Genomic DNA, 15015 nt, shown 5'->3' with positions numbered 1-15015 from the left:
GTAATGAAGTAGCGGAGATGCCTGATGTGGATGGAGTACAGATAGAGGGGGTCCTGGTTTGTAATGAAGTAGCAGAGGTGCCTGATGTGGATGGAGTACAGATAGTGGAGGGTCCTGGTTGGCAATGAAGTAGTGGAGGTGCCTGAAGTGGATGGAGTACAGATAGTGGAAGGTCCTGGTTGAGGTGACTGATGTGGATGGAGTACAGATAGTGGAAGGTCCTGGTTTGTAATGACGTAGCGGAGATGCCTGATGTGGATGGAGTACAGATAGTGGAAGGTCCTGGTTGGTAATGAAGTAGCGGAGATGCCTTATGTGGATGGAGTACAGATAGTGGAAGGTCCTGGTTGGTAATGAAGTAGGGGAGATGCCAGATGTGGATGGAGTACAGATAGTGGAGGGTCCTGGTTGGTAATGAAGTAGCGGAGATGCCTGATGTGGATGGAGTACAGATAGTGGGAGGTCCTGGGTGAGATGACTGATGTGGATGAAGTACCTATAGAGGAGGGTCCTGGTTAGTAATGAGGTAGCAGAGGGGCTTGATGTAATTGCAGTACTTGTTGCTGAGTTGTCCGGGTGTGATGGTACACAGCTTGTGAAGGCATCTCCATGAAATGGAACAAGATATTCAGCATATACCTTCACCACGCGTTGGAGTCGGCTTGGGCGATCATCCCTCTGAGGCACTTTCTACGCCCTATTACAGGTCATGACCCCCAACAAATTCAGACTGCTTTGGTTGTTATGAAGACTTCCGCGGTGTTTAAGCATAAGCAAAATAAGTGATCAGGATGACTGCCAAGTTGCCAGCTCGGTTACAGTCTTTGTGTAAGGCCGCGGTCGATAGCCTTGACTTGCCCCTAGATACCTTCCCAAACCCACTGTTGTACGGAGGATACGCTTTCCAGATACCTCTGCAGAGATGGGCTCCCCCGCTCCTGACCGTTGGCCATTGTTGCTTTGAGTGGGTTTATCCTGTTACTTTTATGTTAAGATTTACTCTCCTTTTCCCGAGTCGGGATGAGTTCAGTTGAATTATTATGTCTATCCTGCTCGTCCAGGTGGAGCCAGGCTGACTCATATTAAAGCGTGAAGCAGCCATTATCGGCTCCTCTGGGCTTTCAGAATGCACTTTGCCCAGTCTCCACAGGTCACGTGACCTGCAGTAAGCCAGATATTCATTTGATTCATATGAACTCTACGGTATTACAAAATGCCAAAAGAATCTCAGGCGTCCGGTTCGCGGTGTCTTATTATCTACTGCCCTCTAGTGGCTCAGATCTGATAGACGGAGGGAATCCTGAGAAAAATCTCCATACAGTACAACTGCGACTGTAAATGTTCCTAAATTCTTTATAGATACATCATTACAGTAACAATGTACAGTTCCCCCTTGGAGAAGGAATAAGCTGTTCCATATTGTATTGCTGTAAATTGCGAATCTTGCAGCTGTCCCACTACGAGTGTGTGTGGTGTACTCTCCCTGGGACTGTTCTGGCTGGAGGTGTGTGTACAGCTGCTCAGAGACTGGGAATGTCTGTTCTGGCCGAAGATAAATGGTTGCAGACTTCACCTTCTTCAGTTTATTCGTTGGGTATTAGAATTTGCTGGGTGGGTGGGTGAGGGGGGAGGTTAGTTTGCATAACGCCAACATATTGCAGAGCGCTTTACAATTAGGAACTGACAACGAGACAGACAGAAGTTAGAGGGCCCTGCTCACAAGCTCACAGTCCATAGGGAAAAAGGAGTTTGATGCATGAGGTTACGTGAACATATTGTATACTGGTCCAGCCAGGTTATAATGGGGAGAACTGCTTATCGGGGCTGTATGATCCAGTCGCAGCAATGTTGGTCTGGGGATCACGTGGTTGTGTGAGTATAGATGAGATTGAGTTTTGCTTGGAACGTTTTTTGTTTTGTTTTTTATAATCAGACCAGTTTATAGTGATTAAAATCAGCCTTTCACTGGCCTTATAACCACGCGATTATACAACCTATAACAAGACTATTCTTTTATTCATTGCTGCACAACCTGTGAGTCTAGATGGTGGGGAGGGAGGTCCCCCTAAATAGGCTATACATGATTTTGGGAACCACCTATTTTTGGCTTCCCACACAGATGGCAAACTGCCCTCAGGACAAGGACAGATGTGATTGGGGCGATCACCCCACACACCAGCAGGGCTGGGATGGGCCAGTGGGCAGGCTGGCACCTTGGGCCGGTACAGTTGTCATGTTTTCAGGATAACTGCCTTAGCCTCACACTCCTTAGATATGCTGGGCAGCACATGACGCAGGCAGAGGATCCTGGCCTGCCACTTGTGATTTCAACGGGCTCTGAATGGTGAAAGACTGGAGCTATCCACCAACCAGAGTGTAGGATACAGTCACATTGCCTATAGTAGGGACACATGGATTATTTGGGTCACCCCCACAGGTCCAATTGTTTACAGAGATTAGGGCAAGGAGGGGGAGGGCAGCTCTGTATTATATTGCGTCCAGAGATCTGGGGACTGATTTAAGCTGGGTACCTTAACCATCCGCCATACAATATCGCAATATATATCGTTACATGTAACAACACTGTGTCATCCGTGGCATGTGACATGCAGAACATCCATTGGGACGATGCGACCACACTATTCATCAAACGATGACTTATAGGTGGGTTTGGGGGGTACATACTATACAATAGTCATTACGATCCATCGCGGATCTCAAAAATATCTAAATATCGAGTAATGATAAAAGTAACTAAATGTAACAATCAAAGTGGATTAAATGCGCGCCAACAAAAGCTACTAGAAATGTTTTCTGATGCTTCAGCGCCATAATGGAAGTGCATGGACCTGTACACACAGAGGCTTCATCATGAAGCACAAAGCTAGTCAGTGATGCCTGCAGCGCTCAAAATCAGGGAAACACAACAACAACTATGTGCACCCAAGTTTTTACAAATCACGAAAGTAAAGAAGCGCTGTGTAATATGCGGCGCTGTATAAATGAATGTTCATTAATAATCTCACGCCAGCCCATTGGAGGGCGGAGACTGGAGCTTGTACTGACTACCATACAGAATGTGCACTACTGTCTTCATAAGTATGGCGGACTGAGACAAGTCCGCGCAGTTTGTGTGCTAGTTCCCTTCCTGTTAGTCATCAGGTTTTGTCTGCCACGTTATAGTGTCATGCAAATAGGAATAATCTATTTTTACTCACTGATGTATTTATACTGATTGAAGTTCATATTGTAAAAATGCCACATATTATAGCTGTTACATTATGCACAAAGTCCAGTACATCGTGGTAAATACGCCTGGCCACCTTCTGTGCTATGTCTGCATGGCTGAGCATACCACATGTGTAGTTCAGCAAGAGATTAAGGACCTCATTCAGAGTCGGTCGAAGCGGCCGTATGGGAAAAGGGTCCGGATATGCAAATGATTCCCTCGCAAGTTGCGTCCTTAAGTTCGGATCGGTAGCTGGCCGACCAAGGGGAGGATGCGGGCGGAATTCCAAAAAATAAGCCCCCTTCTCGTACGCATTGCACGTCATCTACGGGCATATAAGGATTAATCGAGACCATCGGAACTGGTCGTAGAGCTCAAGGTTGACCATACCCTCTCTTAAGCTCTACGATCATGTCAGTGTAAAAACCTCCCATGTCACATGTGCTATGACGATACTTTGTTAATTATGCACTCCCATAAACCGTATGCACTCCCATAAAACGCTGTTCGCATAATGAGGCACGCCTGCGTTCGGATCTCCACTCCCCCGTTTTCAAGCACCTTCCCCTATTACCACCCACAAATGGTACATTCTGTCACTCAAACTACCGCCCTGGCTGTGTTCAAGGAGAGAGAAATTTCTGATCGTAGCGGCTAGTTTGCGCACGCGCATTGCGAACTTTACACATGCGCAATATAGCGAACATCGGTGGCATACGACTGTGTGGCCTCTTCGACCGACTCTGAATGAGGTCCTAAGTCTCGGAGAGGGATAAAGTGGAGTGAGAAAGTACGAACCAATCAGCTCCCAGCTGTTATACAGGTTATGGCCCGTATTCAATTTGAGGCGAAATGTCCAGATCCACGATACTTTTTCGCCGATGACGTCATTATCGTTTGTTTTGGTTTTACCCCGTATTCACTTTGAAAGACTTCCCGCCTAGGCGGAGAGTCAATGCAATGTAATAGGCAAAAAAGTTTTGCATATAAATAGCAGGCGGAAAAAAGTGCAGAATTGGGGTTTTGCAACGTTTCGGGAACCCCCCTGCAGCCTTCAGACAGTCCCCCAAAGGTAAACTGTGTCAAAAAATGTTAAAAAAACACTTAAGGACACCCCAAAAAATTACTTTGAAAAAGGAGGCAAAAAAAATGTTGGGGTACAAAGTTAAAAACTAGCAAACTTGACTCCTGGGGGGGGGTCCCCAGGTATGCCCCAAGTGTTTTTTAATTGCAGGTGTTTGCAGCAGGTGGATTTTTCACGATTTTTACAAATTCACTTTAGCAACCTTTAAATATGCTGACCCCCATTTTCAAGTACCCCAAATTTGCTGGGATAAGTTATTTTCAGGAAAAAATCCTCCTGAATCCTATTCTGCACCATGTATAGAAAAACGCTATTTAGCAGCTATTGAGCCCGTTTAAAAACACCAAATACCTTCAGCAAGCCACATTGGGGTGTACCGTAGCTAACCCCCATGTCAGAGCATCATTTGGGGGGTGTCAGGCTGATTTCCCCAAATCTGACAGTACTTTCCGCCTGTTCAAGTTTCGCCGGGTGCCATTTTCGCCTACTTTTAAATTGAATACGGGGTAAAGCGGGCACTCGCGCAATACTTTTCCGCCTACAAAATAGGCGAAAAGTCCGGGAGGCGAAAAAGTATTGCGGCTCGGCTCAAATTGAATGCGGCTCTATGTTGGAAAATGACAGTTAGGAGCCGATTGGTTGGTACTTTCTCACTCCACTTTATCTCCCTCCAAGCCTTGGTACATCTCCCTCTCAGTACTTCTCCGCAATTCTAGGTTGTAGCGACAAAACTTATTACAAAATCTCTATCTATTTTGCATTCTGCCTTTTTATTTGTTCTGCTGACAAACTGGTACCAATTTCACCTGTAATAGGGACAAAAGTGCAATATGACCATTTACACACAAGTATGCATCTAATATAGTACAACTTGTACAGTCTAAACTGGATGTACGGATGTAGTTTCCAATTGGCCTATGGGGGGAGCTCTACTCTGGGAGATGGACCAGTTATCAAAGATTCCAGCTGGGTGAGAGCAGAAAGGCATGTTTAGATAGCAAAGAGGTGGCCACATGTTGATAGTAATACTAAAGGGCCCACTTTTAGGGGTATATTTACTGAAATGGGGTTTTAGAAGTGAAGATGTTGCCCATAGCAACCAATCAGATTCTAGCTGTTATCTTCTAGAACAGTGGTTCTCAAACTCGGTCCTCAGGACCCCACACAGTTCACGTTTTCCAGGGGACCCAGCAGGTGCACAGGTGTATTCATCACACACTGACACATTTTAAAAGATCCACAGGTGGAGCTAATTATTTCACTTGCGATTCTGTGAGGAGATCTGGAAAACATGACCTGTTTGGGGTCCTGAGGACTGAGTTTGAGAACCTATGTTCTAGAAGGTGCTAGATAAATGTTAAGTAGAATCTGATTGGTTGCTATGGGCAACATCTCCACTTCTAAAAACTTTCACTTTAGTAAATATACCCCTAAAGCTGGGTGTACACGTAAAGATTTTCTGTCCAACCATCCAACTAGTTGATTGGAAGGAAAATCTGGTAACGTATGGGAGTAACTGATGATCAGCAATTTGCTCCTAAATGCCAGAAAACAGATGAAAATGGCGTCAGACAAGTTTGAACAAATTGTTTAGATCAAACATTTAACAAACAACAGTTTTTGTCCATTTTCCGGCGTTTGGGAGCAAATTGCTGATTGTCATTTGCTTTCATTCCTTACCAGGTTTTTATTCCAACCAATCAACTAGTTGGATGGTTGGACAGAAAATCTTTACGTGTGTGACCAGCTTTAGACTGATTCAATTCTCTTAAACCTAGTTGACCTTCACCAGGGTCTGATGTATTCAAGGACGGAAAAAAGTTTCATAGCTCCGTAGGCGTTTTGTGGCGATAATAGCCTTTAAAACAATACAAAAAATTCCCAAATAGTGTCTTTTTGAATGTAATTAAAGTGTGTCTGCTCATACCTTATCTCATGGCTCAGGCTAATTCTGTCGGTAAAATAACATTTGAAATGTTACTTACCGGGCCCCTGGCGATTTGTTGGGGCCCCGATGTGCCTAACATCCCATAGAGGAGATTTTCTTTTCTCCTCAGACGGGGCCTTTGTTTGCAGTAACGGGGTTGTCAAGGCTCCGCCTATGGGAATTTACCATTCCTACGACTGTAACTTTTTTTGGGAAGGGGTCGCCCCTCCCAGGAAGGGAGACCATCTCTCTGGGCTGTAAGATGTATCTGGGGAACCAATAAATAGCTGGGTCAGTGGAGCACTGGTAAAAAATAACCTAGAACTTTATCTTTTGGTTTGGGTGGAATAAACCTTATGTTAAACATTTGAAATAATATCTATGTTGGAGTGTGCGTTCACACACTGGGGCAGTTGTATGTCTCCTATACATGTAGTCTGTATGTGTGTATATTATATATATATATATATATATATATATATATCACACACACACACACACACACACACACACACACACACACACATGCATATACATACAGTCAGGTGCATAAATATTGGGCCATTGACAGAATTTTCATATTTTGGCCCCTATTCACCACCACAATGGCTTTGCAATGAAACAAACAAGATGTGCTTTAACTGTAGACTTTCAGATTTAATTTGAGGGTAATTACATCCAAATCAGGTGAATGGTGTAGGAATTACAACGGTTTCTATATGTGCCTCCCACTTTTTAAGGGGCCAAAAGTAATGGGACAAACTAAACAATCCTAAATCTAACTTTCACTTTTTAATACTTTGTTGCAAATCCTTTGCAGGCAATTACAGCCTGAAGTCTGGAACACATAGACATCACCAGACGCTGGGTTTCATCCCTGGTGATGCTCTGCCAGGCCTCACTGCAAATGTCTTCAGTTCCTGCTTGTTTTTGGGGCATTTTCCCTTCAGTTTTGTCTTCATCAAGTGAAATGCATGCTCAATCGGATTCAGGTCAGGGGATTGACTTGGCCATTGCATAACATTCCACTTTTTAACCTTAAAAAACTCTTTGGTTGCTTTTGCAGTATGCTTCGGGTCATTGTCCATCTGCACTATGAAGCGCCGTCCAATGAGTTCTGAAGCATTTGACTGAATATGAGCATATAATATTGCCCGAAACACGTCAGAATTCATTCTGCTGCTTTTGTCAGCAGTCACATCATCAATAAATACAAGGGAACCAGTTCCATTAGCAGCCATACATGTCCACGCCATGACACTACCACCACGCTTCATTGATGAGGTGGTATGTTTTGGATCATGAGCAGTTCCTTTCCTTCTCCATACTCTTCTCTTCCCATCACTCTGGTACAAGTTGATCTTTGTCTCATCTGTCCATAGGATGTTGTTCCAGAACTGTAATGGCTTTTTTAGATGTTGTTTGACAAACTCTAATCTGGTCTTCCTGTTTTTGTGGTTCACCAATGGTTTACATCTTGTGGTGAACCCTCTATATTCACTCTTGTGAAGTCTTCTCTTGATTGTTGACTTTGACACATATACACCTACCTCCTGGAGAGTGTTCTTGATTTGGCCAACTGTTGTGAAGGGGTTTTTCTTCACCAGGGAAATAATTCTTCTGTCATCCACCACAGTTGTTTTCCTTGGTCTTCAGGGTCTTTTGGTGTTGCTGAGCTCTCCGGTGCATTCTTTCTTTTTAAGAATGTTCCAAACAGTTGATTTGGCCACACCTAATGTTTTTGCTATCTCTCTGATGGGTTTGTTTTGATTTTTCAACCTAATGATGGCTTTCTTCACTGATAGTGACAGCTCTTTGGATCTCATATTGAGAGTCGACAGCAACTGATTCCAAATGCAAATTTCACACCTAGAATCAACTCCAGACCTTTTACCTGCTTAATTGATAATGAAATAACGAGGGAATAGCCCACACCTGTCCATGAAATAGCTTTTGAGTTGATAGTCCCATTACTTTTGGCCCCTTAAAAAGTGGGAGGCACATATAGAAACAGTTGTAATTCCTACACCGTTCACCCGATTTGGATGTAATTATCCTCAAATTAAATCTGAAAGTCTGCAGTTAAAGCACATCTTGTTTGTTTCATTTCAAAACCATAGTGGTGGTGAATAGAGGCCAAAATCTGAAAATTCTGTCAATGTCCCAATATTTATGCACCTGACTGTATTTATGTGTGTGTGTATATATATATTATCTATATATCTATCAGTGGTTCTCAAACTCTGTCCTCAGGACCCCACACAGTGCATGTTTTCCAGATCATCAGGCAGGTGCATGTGTATTCATTACTTATGCTGGACATACACTATACAATTACCTGTCGGATATCTGTCAAATCTGTCTGGTGGGAAGGAAAATGTGGTCCATTTTCTAGTGTTTGGCAGCAATTTTTTATTGTCATTTGCTCCCCATGCATTACCAGGTTTTCATTCCAACCAGACAGATATCTGACAGATAATTGCATAGTGTATGCCCAGCATAACTGACACATTTTAAAAGATCCACAGGTGCTGCTAATTGCTTCACTTGTGATTCTGTGAGGAGACTTGGAAAACGTGCACCGTTTGGGGTCCTGAGGACCGAGTTTGAGAACCTGTGATATACACACGCAGCTGGGCCACATAGGGGACTATAGACAGGGAACAGCAGACACTATCCACTCTCTTCCTCCAGTCATATGATGGACTCCTGTATGGGAGCTATTAATATCCCGCTCACGTCCCGCACAGGTCAGGTAATGTGTTACACGTAGACATTGGACACATGACAAACGTGCATTCTGCTCATTTTACTGTCGCTCATATTTCAGATGTCTGAACACACAGTCCCAAGTGGCTCTCAGGGCTTTCCTGGTTAACCCATTGCAGGACCATTGTTATTCAGAGTCGAATTAAGACGACCGTAGAAAGTATTTCTAGCGGTGCGCACCCTTCTGTAAGCTTAGCACCTAATCTGCAACTCTGTGCTTTTCACTAAAGTTTACTTATTAACTATCCAGCAGGGGTGTATCTTGGGGTCTGAGCGCCCCTGGCAAACTAAGGGACTGGCGCCCCCCTCCAATGACTGCTTCTACTTGAAAAAATAAAATAACACACACTGGGGGTAGTTTAATTCAGACACCTGTAGAAATAGGGAGAATATTTTTTTTTCTCTTTTTAATATATATATATATATATATATCTTTTACAGATTACTCTATTGCAAACCACTATTTACCGCTATTTACTAATGCCAAAATACACAGGAAAAGCTTGAAAACATAGCATCAAAAACAAACATGCATTATGGGTTATTTTACCGATAATGCATGTTTGTTTTTGATGCTATGTTTTCAAGCTTTTCCTGTGTATTTTGGCATTAGGAAATAGTATATATATTTACATATATTCAAATTGCACTGTACACTGCATTATGCTTTTTTAACTCTGCCATATAATTCAGTGCTAAAACCGCCCACATGGGTCCATTGCTATCTCACACACAATAATAAAAACAGCCCATAAGGATTATATCTTAATCCTGACACCTGAGTATCCACAATCTACAAAGATCATGGTCAATTCCCCATACTGAGGAAAAGACAAATGTATTAGTACTTACACTGGGGGTAGTTCAACTTACACGCCTGTAGAAATAGGGAGACTATATATATATATATATATATATATATATATATATATATATATATATATATATATATATATATATATATATATATATATATATATACACACACTTTTTTTTAATATATATATATATATTTTATTTATTTTTTCAGTTATAACACTTACTACATGCAAGCACTGCTTATTAATTTCTATATGTCAACAACACAGGAAAAGAGGGCATCAATAACAAACAAGGTGCATTATGGGCAAGATAATTTGCATATATGCAAATTACCTTGCGAATAGAGCATTGTGGTTGATGTGGTGCTTACACTCTTTTCCTGCAAGGTTGACATATGGGAATTAGTGAGTGGTGATTGGTATGTAGTGGGTATTGTGGGAGAAGAGATATATTAGAGAGAAAAAAAAATTAGTCTCTCTAATTTTAAATGTTTCTGATATAAAGGGACATATAAGAAGCCTGATACACATTAATTATCAATGGAGGACACTGATAAGAGCAGAGGAGACAGAAGGAGACCATGGATCATTTACTAATGACAGCTGTCTGTGGCACACTGTGCAGAGCAAACAGGAGACCAGTGATCATTTGTTAATTATGTCGGGTGGCAACGGCGCCCCCCGCCCCCGGCGCCCCTGGCGAGGGCCATCCAGGCCAATAGGAAGATACGCCCCTGCTATCCAGGTTACATAGGAGCTAGGCCTTACCCAGCTCAATCATGCGATAGGTAACTTGTTATAAAACACTCAGGATAAGTGGAACAGCCCCAGGGGTCCTGGAGGTCTGGGCCTCGGCCACATGCAATTATTAGAAAGAATCACTCAACCTAATTCCTAATGTTGTAGTCCTTTGGCCTGCATAGACTTTGGCCACTACATCTATATTTATGTTCAATATAATTATAAAATCTGCTATTTAAAATGTTAATTTAAAAAAAAAAAATTTCATCTAAATGTAATTTTGTTTTAGTAAATTTTTGCCCACAATGATCCCATTATCTTGGGCGTGAGGGAATAATTTCGGAAATTCCAGCTCATGGTTATAACAATATTCTTCCCGGCCCTTCACAGGGAGAGAGGGGATTACCGGGTGAAATGGGAGTTACCGGAATACGCGGCATGGAAGGCGTCATGGGACATCAGGGCGCCAAAGGAGAGCGGGGAGCAAAAGGCCAGCCGGTGAGTTATATATAACGGAACCTTGTGCTGATGAGGAGCAGTGGGAATGGTCTGCACACCGTGCAATGTGTATCTGGTTATTAAATTGTTTTATTAGGGCATAAAAATATGCACAATGTGACGTGGGCAGCCGGGATCTGTATGGCACTAGCAATTTAATGGTCATTTACTGATTTTACTTTGTATTTAACCAAGTTGGTAAATAACTTCTGACAGCCCATCGGGTAACAGGACAAGGTGGCTCTCTCAGCTTGTTCATTGGCTGCAGTGCACTCTGGTTGCAGTCTTATGATGTGTGTCATAAACTGTCAGAACAGTAAGTGATGCCAGTGAGGTGCCCTTTTTATGGGTGATATAAATACCCAGGGAAGGAATCTCTCTATCCCAGAGGTTCCCCAGTTGTGTTTGTGCCGTTTTATTTCCTGTCCTGTGTTTTCCAGGCTCCTTTTTACAGTCTATCATGTTTTCCTACCTCTGCATCTTAGGGGGACTCTGGGGAAACTGGATTTCCTGGCATGGCCGGACTGTTCGGACCAAAGGTACCCGTTCTGTTCTCCCTGCCGACGTGCATGAAATAAGTGTGGAAAGGTTCCCTGATCCCTATGCCGACACCAGCGTGTAACTGTGCTCTATGCACAATGTCGGACTGGGGCATAAAGAGCCCACAGGGGGAATGTAATGATAGGGGCCCATACTTAGGGGTGTGTCCAGCCTCCAGACAGGTTTGGGTAACCATTAGAGAGTGTATGATCTGGGCCTCTGTAAAAATATATAGTAAATACTGCTGGTGCATGCATGATAATGTACCAGATAAATACCAGCAATGCATTGTACAAAATACATCATAGTCCTGTGCAGTATAATGTAGCATATGTATAATGTATAATTCAAGTGCAAAGTTTGGAGCCTGATGCTTAGAGGAGGGGGTGGGCTCCCAGACAGTGGGGCCCACCGGGGGATTCCCCTGTACCCCTATGGGCCAGTCTGACCCTGTCTATGCAAATGAGTCAGAGGAGTGAGAAATAAATGAGTAGGTTTCCATATGGAAGGACATGGTGGTCGGTCTGCTGTGTGTACTGGGGAGTGTGGGCTGGCATACAGTAGTGGGCAGGATAGGATTATGTGGGTGCTGGGCACTGTAACCAGTTAATGTGTGCTGTACTAATCTCTGCAGGGGCCTCCTGGTGACATTGGCTATAAGGGCATTCAAGGACCTAAAGGACCATCTGGTTTAATGGTAAGTGATTTACTCTATTACATGCAGACTTGGACTAATGAAAGCCGCTATCTGATTGGTTGCTATTGTGTACAGTACGTCTATGCTATATTTACAATGCATGCTACCCTCTAGCCTACCGGCATCGTCCTCTCATTACCCCCATCTCTGGACAATGTATGTTCCCTTCTCTCTATTTCACTTGTCCCCGTGACCCCCTATATCCCAATTCTTGCAATCGCCACGCCCTCCTCCTTAACAGGTAGGCTCTCTCCTTTGGTACTGTCCTGTCCTCCTCCAAACACGCCATTATTGTCTCATTGGTCCTCACAGAAATAAACCTTCCTTGACCCTGCCTCTCTCTTTCATTACTGCACCATCTCTCTCTTCACCTCCGAGCTTCTCTATATATAGCTTCCTCTCCTCCCCTAGACCCACTTCAGTCTGGCTTTCACATCCTCCTCCTTGGTAAGGGCAATACTGCCCCTTACCAAGGTCACACACTGTCTTCTCACTTACTACTTATTCAGCCTTCTGGTCCTCTCTGCGGCTTCCAGCGCCATGGACCCTACTCTCTCCTCCTGCAGGCCTCCACTGCATTGGATTCTGTGATACCGCCCTCTCCTAATTTACTTCCTACCTATCCGTCCCCTGTTTTTCCATCTCTACCCCTGCCTCCACCTCTCCTCTACTTGTGGACGCCCCTCAATGGTTTGTTCTCAACCACCTGCTCTTCTCTGTGTAAACTTTCACATTTTTTGCCTATACTACCCTTCAATGTTTGTTCATCGTGTAATATTTTTGTTGATTTGCTATTACATGTAACTCGTTTGTAGCTCGTGTCTGTTGTTGATTTGCTATTACATGTAACTCATTTGTAGCTCGTGTCTGTTGTTAATTTGCTATTACATGTAACTCGTTTGTAGCTCGTGTCTGTTGTTGATTTGCTATTACATGTAACTCGTTTGTAGCTCGTGTCTGTTGTTAATTTGCCATTACATGTAACTCGTTTATAGCTCACGTCATTTGCTGTTGATTTGCTATTACATGTAACTCGTTTGTAGCTAGTGTCTATTGTTGGCTTGCTATTACATGTAACTCGTTTGTAGCTCGTGTCATGTTGTCTATTTGCTATTACATGTAACTCGTTTGTAGCTCGTGTCTATTGTTGATTTGCTATTACATACAACTCGTTTGTAGCTAGTGTCATTTGCTGTTGATTTGCTATTACATGTAACTCGTTTGTAGCGCGTGTCTGCTGTTGATTTGCTATTACATATAACTCGTTTGTAGCTAGTGTCATGTTGTTGATTTGCTATTACATGTAACTCATTTGTAGCTTGCGTCATTTGCTGTTGATATGCTATTACATGTAACTTGTTTGTAGGTCATGTTGTTGTTGATTTGCTATTACATGTAACTCATTTGTAGCTCGTGTCTGTTGTTGATTTGCTATTACATGTAACTCGTTTGTAGCTAGTGTCATTTGTTGTTGATTTGCTCTGCAACCACAGCCCCATCACCTACACTCCCACCCACCGTTACCATTGAAAACCCTTTGTGACAAAATTATGATAACGTCTTTATCGAAGTTTATTGTCCAGTCTCTACATTTGTTCATATTCCTTGTCAGTTATCAAGTAGATGAGCAAATCCCAACGCCATCACTAGTAGTAGTAGTAATAATAGACTACTCAAATCAAAGGGCCATTAAACCCCACATATGAACCCTGTTTCCTGCGTACCGGATTGCTGATACAGCATGTGACAATCCACTGATCTGTTGAGACACACCTGTATTTTTTGACGACACTCCCCGTTGCCTCCCCCAAAACGGTCTTTGCCTGTCAATCACACTGCCTATAAAGACTTGCAGCGTGCGACTCAGGCGCAAGCGCAGTGGCAAAAAATTGCTCCGTTTCTTAAAAAACATCGGCATAGAGTACAATTCTGAACCCGGCCCAGTGTTAATGGAGAAGGTCAGCGGAGAGGATGGTGACGTTTATAAAACTTTCTCACCGCGATTCTTATTTGGAAATAACCCACAGTAAGTACAACTCAATTTTCATGACATCACCGTGAGGAACGTCTATACCCACAGCTTCAATGGGTCATAGCGATTCAGTCATGGCTGCTGGACTGATTCTACAAGGTGGGGGGGAGGGGCAGACTTTTACTGTATCGAGGCTGATTTGCACAGGAACCCTTGTATTTGTACCTTCTCTACCCTCTTTATCTCATTTAAAGAATCTTTCTGAAAAAAAAAAACATGCTTTCAGTGAAAAAGTAGTGCCCTCTTAATGGGGTATCCGGGTAGCAGCCACAAGGTGCCGGCGTTCCAACCGTTACCTCCGACACCTTCAGGATCAAAAACATCTCCGATTTTATCTTACACTCCATTGAGTTGCATTAGAAACTCAGCAGTGTTGGGGTACTGTAATAAGCGGTTATGTGCGCAGCCGCACATCACGACCGCAAATCGCCGCTAACTGAATACCCTCACATTACCACCTTATTCTATGACCTCTTTTTCACATTCAAAAAGGAACGCACCCACCACTGTTTCACCCAACCTCTGCCTACGGACTGTGCAATAGTTTGTACTGGCGCGGCCGTCTTCGTCTGCAAATCCACGCCCTTAGCCATAAACCAGGGTGTATTTGCGCAAAAGTAAGCACATGACATCATAAAACACTTTGCGCCGCAGGCTTCCACTTTTTTTCTGGGTCA

At 43.3% G+C, this 15015-nt stretch overlaps 1 protein-coding gene across 1 annotated transcript in view; it reads left to right on the top strand.

Annotated features, from left to right (window-relative positions):
• The window catches only part of COL27A1 (collagen type XXVII alpha 1 chain), a 291443-nt gene that overhangs the window by 259945 nt on the left and 16483 nt on the right, over positions 1-15015 (top strand). The window contains exons 49-51 of the mRNA XM_088465795.1: positions 10962-11069; positions 11555-11608; positions 12244-12306. Coding sequence (XP_088321921.1) covers positions 10962-11069; positions 11555-11608; positions 12244-12306 — 225 coding nt within the window. The remainder of the gene's footprint in view (positions 1-10961; positions 11070-11554; positions 11609-12243; positions 12307-15015) is intronic.

Source organism: Taudactylus pleione, unplaced genomic scaffold (genome assembly GCF_031769625.1).
Source record: "Taudactylus pleione unplaced genomic scaffold, aTauple2 ptg000003l, whole genome shotgun sequence".
NCBI classification, from domain to species: Eukaryota; Metazoa; Chordata; class Amphibia; order Anura; family Myobatrachidae; genus Taudactylus; species Taudactylus pleione.
The sequence above is the reverse complement of the archived record's forward strand: the minus strand, read 5'-3'. Positions and strand labels throughout refer to the sequence as shown.